Raw genomic sequence first — 13,948 nt, forward strand, 5'->3', positions numbered from 1 at the left:
GCGTTGCATTCCAATCACGAACAATAAATTTGACAATCTCTTCTTCGAATTAAAATTGTCAATAATTGTTCTATTGGTGTTAATGTTGAAAGCTGTTGTGTGAACAAGTTGGTTGGTTGGTTATCTTGCTTGGTTCTTGTGGCACTAGAACTGATTTATGACTTCCTGAGGAATTCAGCTCATGTTTCAATGCACACAGCTCTGATAGACTCTTTGATTTGTCTGATTTGACTCATTTCTGCTACAAATATTACAAAAATACAATCTGAATCTGAACAACATAATAGAACCCATATTAAAGAAAAATAAATAGCTGAAAGGATTAAACTGGTCCCTCTTTTTTGTCATGTCATATAACCAGCATGAACTATCTCACTATTTATGTTTTGTATAACTAGCATGAACACACACACACACACAATGCTTATCATATTTTTATTTTATGAGAGATTTGCATTCAGAAATGCAAGCTGCCTTACTTTCGAGGGGCTGCTGATCATAAAAATGATTCCAAATGCTTTCCTCTCCTCCCCTCACGGTGTGTGTGTGTGTGTGTGTGTGTGTGTGTGTGTGTGTGTGTGTGTGTGTGTGTGTGTGTGTGATGGCTTGGCCCTCACTCATGCCGTATAATTGATTGACACCTCGTGTATGATTGACAGCAAAGTCAGAAACAGAATGTGAGGCTGATCAGACAGTGTGCCTTTAGTCCTATATATATATATTTTTTTTTCTTTTTCTTTTTTTTTTTCTTCTTTGAATTAGTCAATTATTTGCGAAAGACCCATCACTAACTCTTGTTCTTTCACACTACACATTGCCATGCTGCTGGTTTCTTGTGATAGCAAAAGCAAAAACTACAGCAGTGTAAGTTTTAAAATGTTTATTCGTAGCAATCAAATAAGAACCAAGACTACGGAGTAAAATCGGTATTGCACTACCTTTATCTGGATATCTGTTCACTCTATGCAAAGCATGAATTTCTAACAAACACCCCTTAAAAGGACAGTCCACCCGAATTGTAAAATTCTGTTACAGTTTACTCACTCTAAATGTACGACATAAAATTAAATATTTTTATGAATACTGACTTACTACACAGTTTCGGTTCTCACTGACATCCATGAACAAAAAAGACACTCAAAGTCAAAGCAGTCTTCAAAATATATTTTTTTGTGTTTCTACAGAAGAAAGTCATACAGGTTTGCGACGATAGGAGGGTGAGTAAATGATAACAGAATTTTCCTTTATGGGTGAAGTATCCCTTTAAGTCATTGTCTTTTTTAATAAACTGTCTTCTAAATGCATAAGTGTCAAGTAATATTCAGTCAGATATGTTAAGAATCTCTGTGCATTTGTGTTCCTAATCCATTTCATAACAGCACTATGGCTCCCAGCTGAGAGCCGAAAGGCATTAACACTGTTAAATGATTTATTTGTGTCATATGTTTGTGTATGTCAGCACCTGTCTGTCTTTGCAGCTTATAGCGGACGCTATAGTCCCCAGTCGCTCATTACAAGCTGTGAACTGCATCACGGCACACGGCACCACGTCTAATTTCTGCACCGCAGGTTTATACGCACATGGAGGGCTGCCACCAGGGAAAAACAAATAACGCTGGATAAACTACTGTGCTGAAGAGCGAAGGATACACAACAGTGTGACTCTGTTCCACACCTTGGCATACAGCAGCAGTGCCGTAGAGGTCCAGCCAACGCGCTGACACAAAAAGCATTTCTGTGCACTAAATAGATGAGTGGGTGTCAGGATGTGTTTTGAAGCGAGAGTGGGCTACAGGGGAGTGGGCGAATATGCGAACACATGGGACGGTGATTAACGGCTGCAGTTTAGTCACACCCAGAAAGAACACAAGGCTGTGGTAAAATATGGGAAGAGCGGAAGATGAAGTACGTAAGCAAAGAGGTGCCCTACGGTTCCAAAGTCTCACTTACAGTGTTCCAGTCTGTCCAACACTCCCCTGTAGTCACGTTCCGTCTCTCTTTCTCTCTAATGACCTGTGGGTGGATGTCTATTTCTATCCGCACATTGGCTTTGACTGACAAAAGGCACAAATCCTTTTCCAGCTTGGATGAATGTCATTCTCTTTCCTTGCACACATAACAAGATGATGCCAAGAAAAAAACAAATGGGGAAAGAGAGAGAGAGAGAGAGAGAGAGAAATGGAATGAAAGAGAGATACTGGCATGTTCGCTCGGTTTATAAATGAATAATTTAAAATTTCCACTCACACGCATGCAGGCATATAGAAATGCTCCAGATACACGGAGCTGGCATTAAAAGCGTCTATGAGACAAATCTGGTGATGACGGATGGCAAATATTTCAAGTGAGAGGACAAAGCAGAATACTTGGATAAACTGAGAGAGGATGACAAGTGTGTTGGAGGAGTGGGACCATTTCTAGCTCCCAAATATTTCACATGAAGAATGCTCAAGTTTAGAAAATGGAAATATCAGAGATACTGGCAGCAGAACTGCATACACACTCACATGCAGGCAGAGGAGGAAGACAGGAGTTAAACGGCTGCTAAATAAACATATAAAGCACATGCATCCCAGACGCACTGCTTGAACAGACCATCATACTTTCATTTCATTCAATTCAAATGCATTCTAGACACCGTATAATGCATGTCACTAATACACATGCAAGAAGAGTAAAGCCACCTCTCCAACAAATGACAGACCAGATTTAATTAATTTCCAATGGAGAATAGTAAAGGAGTCGCATGGAGTTCCACTCATATCTACGCAAAAATGTCAGATTCGATTTGAGCTGGATCCTGTGTTGAAATATTTAAACCAGTGGCTAAACAATGTTTTTTTTCTTTCATGCACATACTCAGCTGTTATGAAATCAAGCTTACACAACTGAGCATGTTCATTCTTTTAAACTGTCCCTTTAAATCTGGATAAGGCTTAATTTCTTAAGATAATGGTTGTTTTGAAGTCAAAACACTGAAAAATCAAATGATACTTATGTCTGGGAAACTGCTCTACTTCAAATCTAAAATAAGACTCTGAAGTAATAGGCCAATTGAGGTAAGACATATGATTATCTTCATTTCAAAAAATAGGAGAAGAAGAAAACAGAGTGATGATAATGGTAAATCTGAGACGCTTACGCTATGCCCCTGATAATTTAAAATAGAAACTAAGCTCTCGCTGCATTGTTCTTCCCCCATCTTCAAAGTACTGGCAAGGATATCATAATTGTGCCGTGCTGTTAATTCATAATTCAGAGCCGCGGAGGTGGGGGATGTTGAGTGGAGATAGGGAGAAAGCAGAGAAAGGGAGAAAGAGAAGTAAGATTCAAAGGCAGGCATGTCATCGCTGTCATTGCCAGCTGGAAGGTCTCCTGCGGTCAGTGCTTAAAATTAGTCCTTTTCCTCAACAAAACAGCCCTGTCACATAAACCATCCAGCCAATCAAACTGCTTGTCTACAGAGACACAGATAAACAGTCTTCAAACCAAACTGATGTCACAGCAAACATCCTGAACATCAGATGGTTGCTTGGGTATGAATAGGGGTGAAAATGACAGGCAGACTATTTTGGAAGAGGTGACGGAAGAGTCTTGGTGTGTGTGGGGCGCTAACTCAGGGTTTTGAGGCAACACAAGAGCAGCTGGGCTTCATCGCAACATCTCACTTCTTTGCTCACAATCTGCATCTCTTTTTCACAGGAAATTGTTGGGTTATGGGGAGTTGCAAGTCATTCTGTGCAAGCAGCTCTTCCATTCCAGTGTCATCTTATGGTCACACACTCAGCAGATTCTAAGAATCCAGATTCCTTAATTTCAAAAAATACTGTAGATACATAGGGACAGATAGGGTTGGGGAGAAAAACTGAGTCAGGAAATGTTGCAAGCTAGTAATGAGGATCACAGCTCAATGTGTCAGAGCCTCAACCGTTATTTCACACCTTCAGTCTCACGCTCTACTGTTCAGTAATTTGGGGTTGGATTTGTGAAAAAAATCAATAATTTTATTTAAAAGGGTGCATTAAATTGATGTTACAGTAAATTTATTTAAATGTAAAAAAAAAAAAAATCTGTTCTTAAAAAAAAAACATATTAGAATGACTTCTGAAGGATCATGTGACACTAAAGACTGGAGTAATTAGCTTTAACATCACAGCAGTCTTATTTTTAGCATTATTTATATAGTATTATAGTATTTATTTATACTTTCAATAAGCGATTATTTTTATATTTTGATTTAATGTTTTTAAGTTTTAGCAATTTTGTTATGTGCTTTTGTCATTTTTATTGTCAGTTTTTTATATTTCTATTTATCTTTCGTTTACTTTTATTTTAGTTTTGTTCGAGTAATCTTAGTATGTCCTTGTATTTGCTTCAATTAGCTGCCAAGGCAGCGTTTCTAAAATACTAATATTATCTTTATTATCTATTAACTGATCTAATATGTATATTCTAATAAATGTTAGCTTTCTCAGAACATAATTTTTAATAGTTTATATGTAGTACCTCATTTGAACAGTGTATATGAGGCATTTTATATTATATATAATGTGCAAGATACTTCACCCTGTTAAGGTGGTCATGTGATCTCATTGGTGGACCCACTGCATGAAAAATAAACTAGCTTGTAGGCTAACAAAAGTATTGGAACTGATAATAATCGCTTGGAAATATTGTAAACATGGTTGTTCTGAATGCATATTGTTTTCTACGATACTAGTAACCATTACTAACCAAAATTTAATGGATGATTAATTTTTATGCTAATATTTCCATTAGAATACATTTCTTGCACTTTGAAATATCCACCTTTGGAACTACAAAACCACCAAAGACTTGTAATAACTGTTCATCTGATTGGCTAAGCTGTGCTGAAGGCCATTTTCCATTTTAAAAAATCCAGTCTTTGATTGCATATTCAATATTTTAAGTAAGACATTTAAGGTGAATAACAACATATTACAGGATTAAAGGGATATAATTTCATGTAGATGCACTAATCTGATGGTGAATCTCTGCGCCTGAAGGCTTTCTGAGTTAGAGGGAATTTAAAGCCACATCTTATGGTGGAAGCATTAGCAGAGACATTCAAACATTATGAGCTTGGCAGGGCTTCTGTGTTCAGCCATTTGTATGTGTGTTTACGAAGGGAAGTGAGGTTGATGAAGTATTGCGAGTACTTGTTTTTCAACAAGAAAACAAGCAGCAAAATGCTAATCAGTGCTGTCACTATCTGGAGAAAAGATTTGCTCCATTTAATCTCTATTTCCCCATTTTAGGAAAAAGTGACACAGAGATGCTTTGTCTCCAGTTGAGCTGTCAGAGAAAAAGCTTACATTCTTCATCCAGTTGTAACAGAAAATGTCAATTATTAAATCACAAACATGTTTGTTCACTTGCATACACTGATGCATGAAGCACTTCGTGTTCAATACTGTGCAGCTGCATATTAAAACCTCAAGGAATTGTTCATCCAGAAATGAAAATTCTACAGATTGTGCAAGCAACTCTTTTGTGGAGGTGTGTTTGAATGAGACATTTTAGGGGGGCGTGCCAGAGTCTTAACTTTGATAAAGAATATTGCTTTTAAAGCTGCGGTAGGTAACTTTTGACGCTCTAGCGGTTAATTAACAGAACTGCTTGCGTCTTGCAAAAGAACATCGTATCCGGAGCTACTTCTCTCTGTTTATGTCTATGAAGAATCACAAAGGTACTGGGTTACTCCGCCGCGGTACCCCCGAAGCAATCTAAATTTGTCCGAATATAAACACTTATTATAGGTGCACCCTAGTGATTCAGGACAAGCTAAAAACATGGTTTGGAAAATGGATTCATGGTGTACTCACTTATTTTATACATTTTTCTACATTTTGAACACAAAGTTACGGACCGCAGCTCTGATTGGTTATTTTTTACCGGGAGCGGATGAATTTCTGCAAATGGCAATAGGACCACTGGGAGGAGCCAGAGGAGCTTGATTTTTTCACAGATTATCTGTCTCATATTCTACTGTCAGGACATAATGACAGGTTTAACAAATATGTAAAAAAAATATTTTTACAAAAGTTACCTACTGCAGCTTTAATTTGAGACATTTTATTATTTGCAACTTCACAGATCTTCTTTATGCACCAAAAGCTTGTAACACTCCAAAGAGAAAGGAAAAATGTAAATTGCATCATATGACCCCTTTAAAAGCATTAATTTCTTACTTTGGAGCAGTAGTTTATAAAAATGCAATAATAATAATAATTTAAAGAAAGCTATATAGTCGGTTGACGGTTGTCTTTGAAATGATCGATTACTTGATTAAATGTTAAAATTAATAACAGCAGACCTGTGGAAGGCAGGTAAATACCCAAAGAATGTCTTGTGCATTCCTATTTGAATATTTGAACAAAGTTTTAACACATTGTAATTTGATGCAGTTATGTTTAGTATGAATTTAATTAAATTTTCCATCATTTATAAATGTTAATAATAATATTTATAGAAAACACAAATATTACACTTAAAAATAATACTTCAAAGTGACGTTTCGATCTAAATTTTTGGCCACCAACCACCTTCTGGTCACAGCCCTTCTCCCTGTTCCCCCTCCACTTTCACTGTAGAGGAGCTTGGACATTCAGGGAAATATCTCTTTATGTGTACAACAGAACAAATAGGGTCAGACAGAATATTCATATTTGGGTGAGCGATGCCTTTAAGCATTATCTAGACACCAGAATATGTGTTAGAATCTAGAAGAGTTTAAATTAATATTGAAATGAATTCAAATAAATGAATTAAAATCGATGTACCTCATGAAATGATTTGGCAGTAATTTTCTTAGGATGATGATACATTACAGAATCTGTGTTTAAATATGGTCCCAAGGCTTTCCCACATGTTTAAATCAGTGGGAATGTTTAGCATGCAGATTGTTTGTGTCATAAGGCTGGGTCACTATTGATTTGTCACAACCCACAAACTCTCAGAGCCGGCAGATCCCGCTCGTATCGATTCGCTCTTTTCTTTACTCGCACAGATCATCATGTAAGCCTCTGCCGTGTGCACGTTTCCTGCCTGTTCTGAGAGCAGCGCTTACATAAGCGCACTCATAGCCCACTTCACACCGCTTCAGCTCAATTTTTCTTTGGCACGGATTCTCATCTTCATATGAGAATAGCAGAGCAACCAGAAAAATAACACAAGCAATCACATAAACACACAGTGGGTGTGGGGGAGAGGGTGAATGGATCATGCCATCGGAGAGCAGGGTACTGGGAGTGTATAAAATTTTCTGTATATGTCATTCTGTTTTAATGGGAACAAATACACACCAAAATGCATACTTATGCATAATGTTGGACCCCCTTACTATCCTGCACACACACACACACACATACACACAAGTCATAATAATTCCCTTTTCTCTTGCTGTCGGGTGTCAGAATTGTGACTGCAGTGGGAATAAGAGTTAAGTTTCTGTTGTGCTGTTTGGCAGTCTTTTCAGCAAAAATCCACTGACAAACACACTCATATGCACATATGCAAATGCGAACAAATGCATCCAGACCGATACAGAAATATAAAACCCATTCAAAGGAAACAAAATCTACAGATGAAACTCAAAAACAGAGGCTCATTTGCATTTTTTGCCTTCACATGTGCAACCATGCTTTGAACATGAAAGCAAAAAAATCGAAACATACATGCACAAACTAAGAGAATCATATCTGGAGTCAAATTCACTCATCCACCCACACAGATACACCATACACTATTCCACACCACCTCCAACATGCTCTCAGGAGTGATCACACTCACACATAGCTGTATGGGAATTGTAAGGAATTCATCGACTCTTGTTATGATTTCACTGAACGATTTGGGTTTCTTAAAAGTTCCATTACTGATTGAGAATTCTGTTTTTCATTTATCTTAACCAAACTTTAATATCAAACATGTATTGGTTAATTGTCATACAGGGTTAAAGACAACTAAAGCGGCTGCAAATGCGCAAAAATGATTAAAAGCTGAAATGTAATTGATAGCCATAGATCATTTCTTTTGCATATTGACATAGATCTGAGAGAAACAGATTACCGAAAAGGAAATATGTCACCGGAGAGAAATAAATAAAAAATGACATGGAGAGATGGATGGATGGATAAATCATTTGCAATAAGATCGATAAAATGGATTTAGAAAAGGTAGGGTGAATTTCTGAACTTTATTCAGGCAAAAAGTGAATCAGTCAGTTTACAACTGGCTCCCTAACTGAACTTCATGTTTTATCCGAAATTAATAGGAAATAAACGTACATTACATTATTCTTAGATTAGTCTATTTACTGACTTCTTGTTTATATGATGTCAATGTGACAAGTGTAAATAAGCAGATATTCACATTTTAATGTATAAATTAATAATCCTTCTAAAACAGAACACAAAGTCACATTTTCAGGTTGAACGGAGGTTAAATTGATTGGGTGGCATATATAACATATTATAATAAAATTTAAGTGTCAGTTTACCACTATTAGCCAAAATTTAAATACTGGTACATTCCTAGTTATCATAATCCTTCTATAGTTCTCAGTTTCCACTTCAGAACGCACACAAAAGCTTGTACGTGGTGCACGGTCATTCACCCGCTTCCAAAAATACTCACATGTACCATTTAGAATCAACATACACTCACACAGGTCAGATCCTTCCACGAAAGACAAAACTTTCAGTATGACACATTTCATGTAAAACACACACACACACACACTCCCACACAGTGCTTGACTTCTGTAACCCTCTCTAGTTGCCCAACACACTGAACAGTATGAGTGAACTGATCAAACGAATCACCCTCATCTCTCATGCCTCCCTCATTCTACCTTGCCTTCCACCCGCGTACCTGCCTCTTACCTCTTCTTTCTCTCTCTTTTCACCTCTGTGAACTGAATTATAGCTTGTGCTTTATCATTACATCATGGTTTAATCCTGTCCATCCCATGATGTCTAGCACACCATTATGCCTCTCTTCATTTTGCTGCTCTTACTTTTCAAGCTAATCACTTCGATCGATGCATCCATCTGTCCCTGCTCTCATTTCTCAATCATTGTGCTCCCCTTCCTTCATGTCATATTGTTCCCAGTCCAATCTTACCAACCAGAGGATTCAGGGGTGTTGTGCACATAATATATTGTTTTGGAGGTAGTACCGACAGCAGTCCTGACTCACTCTGTGCCTGTGGCAAGACAAGCCCAAAGGCAAAAACATTTATCATGCAAAAGGAAACATGATGACATCTCAATCTAATATTCAGATGCAGCCAAAGCTTTTTTTTCTAGAAAGTGTTAAAATGATACATTCTTGCCTGGTCTGGATGATATTACTGCCACTTTTAATAAGCAGAGCAGGATTTAAAATGGGAATTCGAGCATTAAAGGAACACTCTACTTTTTTTGAAAATAGGCTCATTTTCCAACTCCCCTAGAGTTAACGGTCGAGTTTTAACATTTACGTATCTATTCAGCTGATCTCCGTGTCTGGCGGTAGCACTTTTAGCTTAGCTTAGCATAGATCATTGAATCTGATTAGACCGTTAGCATTTCACAGAAAATGAAAAGTTGCGATTTTCTAGGCTGATATGGCTAGGATCTATGCTCTCATTCTGGCGTAATAATCAAGGAATATCATTGTGCCTGCTGCTCCCATGGTACGGCAGCAAAGTTCCTTGATTATTACACCAGAATGAGAGTATAGTTCCTAGCCATATTGGCATAGAAAATCACAACTTTTCATTTTCTGTCAGTCTTAGTACAAGATTTAACTACAAAAGAGTAAAGTTTTAAATAGGAAAAATATAGAAACTCTTAGGTCATTTTTGAGCGAATTCTAATGGTCTAATCAGATTCAATTATCTATGCTAAGCTAAGCTAAAAGTGCTACTGCCAGACACGGAGATCAGCTGAATAGATTCGAAAACAGTAAAACTCAACTCTAGGGGAGTTTTCAAAAAAAGTGGAGTGTTCCTTTACGTTATTTGATTTAAATGCAAATGGTCCTAGGTTTATAACCTGTTTATGAGAAATAGGGGTGAATTTGGTTGCTATGATAGACCATTATTTTCTAATTAATATAACAATCTTATAGGTACTCATTCAGCAAGTTTCAATGGTGTGAAGTGTAACTTTTTTTAATTTGTAGAAAGGTACCAATATTTCTGTGAATATTTATTTGACATATTTATGTAATATATTATATCTTTTTCTTTTTGTGTATACTTTGGGGTCAGTAAGATTTGTTTTAAAGAATCTAATTCAGCTGGAATGCATTTAACTATAGTTAAGACATTTAAAAAAGGTATAATTATTAGTATTATCAGTAACTTAGTAATAAATTATATGTATTTATATGTATAGATCTGTACAGTATGTATAGATCTGAATTCATGATCAGTTTCCTTTCATTGTAAATAAAACCTATACCACCGCGGTGTCCAGGTTATACTTATTTTGGAAGTTGCATTCAATATCTACTTGGCTTAAGGATCTGAGGTGTGTTTCCCTAAACCCTACGTCATTCTAAAGTTGTCATACCTTAAGCTGTATCTTAACATATACAATATGTGTCTCATGAAAGGTTCTTAGTTAAGGATACCCAAAGGTACATCACCTGGCAAAAAAATTAGGCATTAAAGGCTTAAGAGTCTATTTACTGGGAACGATTGTGGTTGGTAATTTGGCCAAACTATGGCAGCGATACAGCAAATTGATCTGCTAAATCAAATATGGCACTTTACGTGGAGCCATTTAGTGTATGTGCACTATTTCATGTGTGAAAACTTTAGTGCCCTGCCTACCATGTCAGAAGCTGCAATTTTAAAAACAATCTGCCTGTCACGGCAGCAATTTCAGCAGCTTTTAGATTTTGTTGGTGCTGCTGGTGGCTCTCCTATTTTTTCTCCTCCATGGTAGCTGTTGGTAGCTGTTGGTTATATGTTTCCAGTGAGGCGCTTTTATTGAGTAGGTCATCCAATAACAGAAATTAGTGATTTACACCAATAATGTGATGTGGCTGCTGACCAATCAACCGTGGTTTTCAAGTAAATGAAGACAAATGGCAAATATATAATGTTAATATAAATGACCCTTTTAAAGGCCAGTGAAGGTATACTGTCATTTAGTGTTGCCAGGGCCAGATTTACCTCTTATTGTACCCACTTCCCTACTAATATATATTATTACCACCCAAAAACAAACAAAATATAAATAACTATTAAACAAAAACTATTAACACTATAATAAAAGCAAACAAAAATTATAATCCATGGAAATCATTCACCGTTATTACCTCCATGCTGAGAAATGTCATGTAGCCTTTCAGTTGCAAATCTACTTTATTGATAAAGTCACAAGGCAGCACTGACAAGTTTCTGTGCGTGTGTTTGATCCGCGTGTGCGCTGGACTGGGAATCTGTACTGTATATGTGTGCTATTTTAAAGAAAAAGTGTGCGAGAAAGAAAGTGTGCTTTTTGTAGATAATAAAACATAATTTGGTGTGGAAAACATGGAAATAGCTTGTTGTTTTTGTCATATTGTTTGTTAGATGTATTTGCTTGGTTAATGTTATTACAAGTGTGAGTTCTTTTGCTGTTGTAGGTAGCCTAGACCATCCTAGACCATAATTGTTTCCTAGACCATCGACATCAATCTATTTATCACCACTGCCACAGACAGCACTTGACAACATTGCATGTAAGAAGCAACCTCCTAAGGTATAGTTTACAGAATAATCCTAGGAAAGGTATACCTTTAGTTGAAGTATACAATTAGGGTCTTCATAGTGCAGTAAGAGACAAAGTTATTGGGAAAGCATCCCAAAGGGTTTGTCAGTTTGAATGGGCATGCCGCTTATGATTAGAACTTCTCCATCTTGGAATGCATGAGCTTTTCTCTCAATGTCAATGCAGTCCATCCATGACTTGCAATGCTATGTTCACCCCAAAGCCTATTTCAGTTATTTACCTACAACCTAACAAGCAGGTTACAATAACTCCCTCTGTTGCCGGCATGTTCTTTTCTACATCTGACCTGCTCACCTCAGTTTTGCACCAGCGTAGTGTGCTTGATGTGCAGGTCAGTATCGATTTTCAGGATTGAGAGAAAACTCAGCAGCTTTATCAATCTCCATCTCCCCCTCTCTGGCTTTATTCCAGACTTTACATGTCTCTTTGATGTTATCCCTTGTTTCTTCCTTTTTTATGTACGACTATAGATTTCTTTCTGCCTAGCTCTTATCTATCGATGTTTCAATTTTTAGCACTGGAGCTCATAATCCAAGCATACTCTGATCATAACAGGTCATCAGGGCACATCGTTGTACTTTAACTACCAATCTGTGGTGGAAATTTTCATGTACATGCAGACTACAAATAGAAATCTGAGATATGAGATGCATACCCAATTTCATTTGTTACTGATACTGTAATATATAAACAGTTTTTCCAAGTCATTAATCAATATTCCTTGTGAATAAAAAGTAGATGTATGTAATATTGGGATGTAGCTTTGAGCTAAACTTTTAATGGCAAATGTTGGCTTGATTCAGCCTTGTCTATTCAAACACAAAAACATATGCTCTCTGCAAACATCAGTGCAAGTCTCAATCAGTGTTGGCAGTGACAACAGAGCCTTTTGTCCCATTGAAAACTGCCCATGCACACTTGATAAATTAGTAGTAAAACATATTCAAGGAAGAATATTTAAACTTACAAGGTCTCATCATTGAGGAACTCCAGTTTGCCAGCCACCTCTTCGTAGTCTTCTCCAGCTTTGGCGGTTCCTTCGGTAGTGTGGTACGGTACTGCCACCTTCCCCCTCGCTCCAGATGTTCTGTGGACCTTCACCTGCATCATGCCCACGCTTTCACTCACTCTTGTGGCATTGCTCTCGAACGTGAAGATCCCCGCATGGTCGTCATCGTAAATGGTCACCGTGGCAGTGTGTGCGTTACCTAGGGCAGCTTTGGGAGGAACGTGGCTGGACGCCATAATGCTGTTGCCTGGAGACACCGCATTAGGGTCGAGGACGGAGACCTCAGCGCGGTGGACAACACGAGGGTTGCTGAGATTTACATAGAAATGCTCATCTTCCTCAAATATGTCATCGTCAATCACGCCAACTGTCAGCTCCTTCACCGTCTCACCTGGTTTAAAGACCAGAGTGCCCTCGGCGAATTCATAGTCTGATCCTGCGTTAGCAGTGCCATCCTCTGTGCGATAGTCAACCTAGACACAAGAACAGTTTCTACTGTCATACAGCTAAAGTGCTGAGGAAGCAATGCTATCTTTTTATGTTCAAGAGGAACAGGGAGTCAACTGGGAGGAAATACAGTTATAATGAAACTTTTTGCATAGGATGTGTGATATTTTAAAGATTCCAAGAACAACAATTAATAATAATAATAATAATAATAATAATAATAATAATAATAATAATAATAATAATAATAATAATAAATAATTAATAACAATAATAAAACCAAATATTAATTGTATTATATAATAGTAACAGACATTTATTTTTTGTAAACTTACTATAACTGTTATGCTGTATTGTTGCTGTTATTATTATTATACGCCAATGAAAATAATAACTTTTTTTGGACTTTTTTATTTATTAATTTTCTAATAATTATTATTTGGAATTATTATGAATCATTTATTTTAAAATAATATTTTTCATTTAAAAGAATTATTATGTGGTAATAACAACATTCATATTAATGATACTATAGTATATTTCACCTTCTTATCAACACCACTTACAAAATAATTGAATCCAATTTCCTGTCGTAAACTTCACAATTGAAAGGTTTAAATACTAAACCGTGATCATCAGAAATCTGTTAAAATTGCACGTCTCCTAAGTGCTGTAATTATTTAAAATAGCTCTGAGAGTA

At 36.9% G+C, this 13,948-nt stretch overlaps 1 protein-coding gene across 1 annotated transcript in view; it reads right to left on the minus strand.

Moving 5' to 3' along the window:
• Positions 1-13,948, minus strand: part of slc8a4a (solute carrier family 8 member 4a) — a 59,248-nt gene that overhangs the window by 21,516 nt on the left and 23,784 nt on the right. Inside the window, exon 3 of the mRNA XM_052538080.1 lies at positions 12,760-13,274. Within this exon, the coding sequence (XP_052394040.1) occupies positions 12,760-13,274 (515 nt within the window). The remainder of the gene's footprint in view (positions 1-12,759; positions 13,275-13,948) is intronic.

Source organism: Carassius gibelio, chromosome A21 (assembly GCF_023724105.1).
Source record: "Carassius gibelio isolate Cgi1373 ecotype wild population from Czech Republic chromosome A21, carGib1.2-hapl.c, whole genome shotgun sequence".
In the NCBI taxonomy this organism is placed as follows: Eukaryota; Metazoa; Chordata; class Actinopteri; order Cypriniformes; family Cyprinidae; genus Carassius; species Carassius gibelio.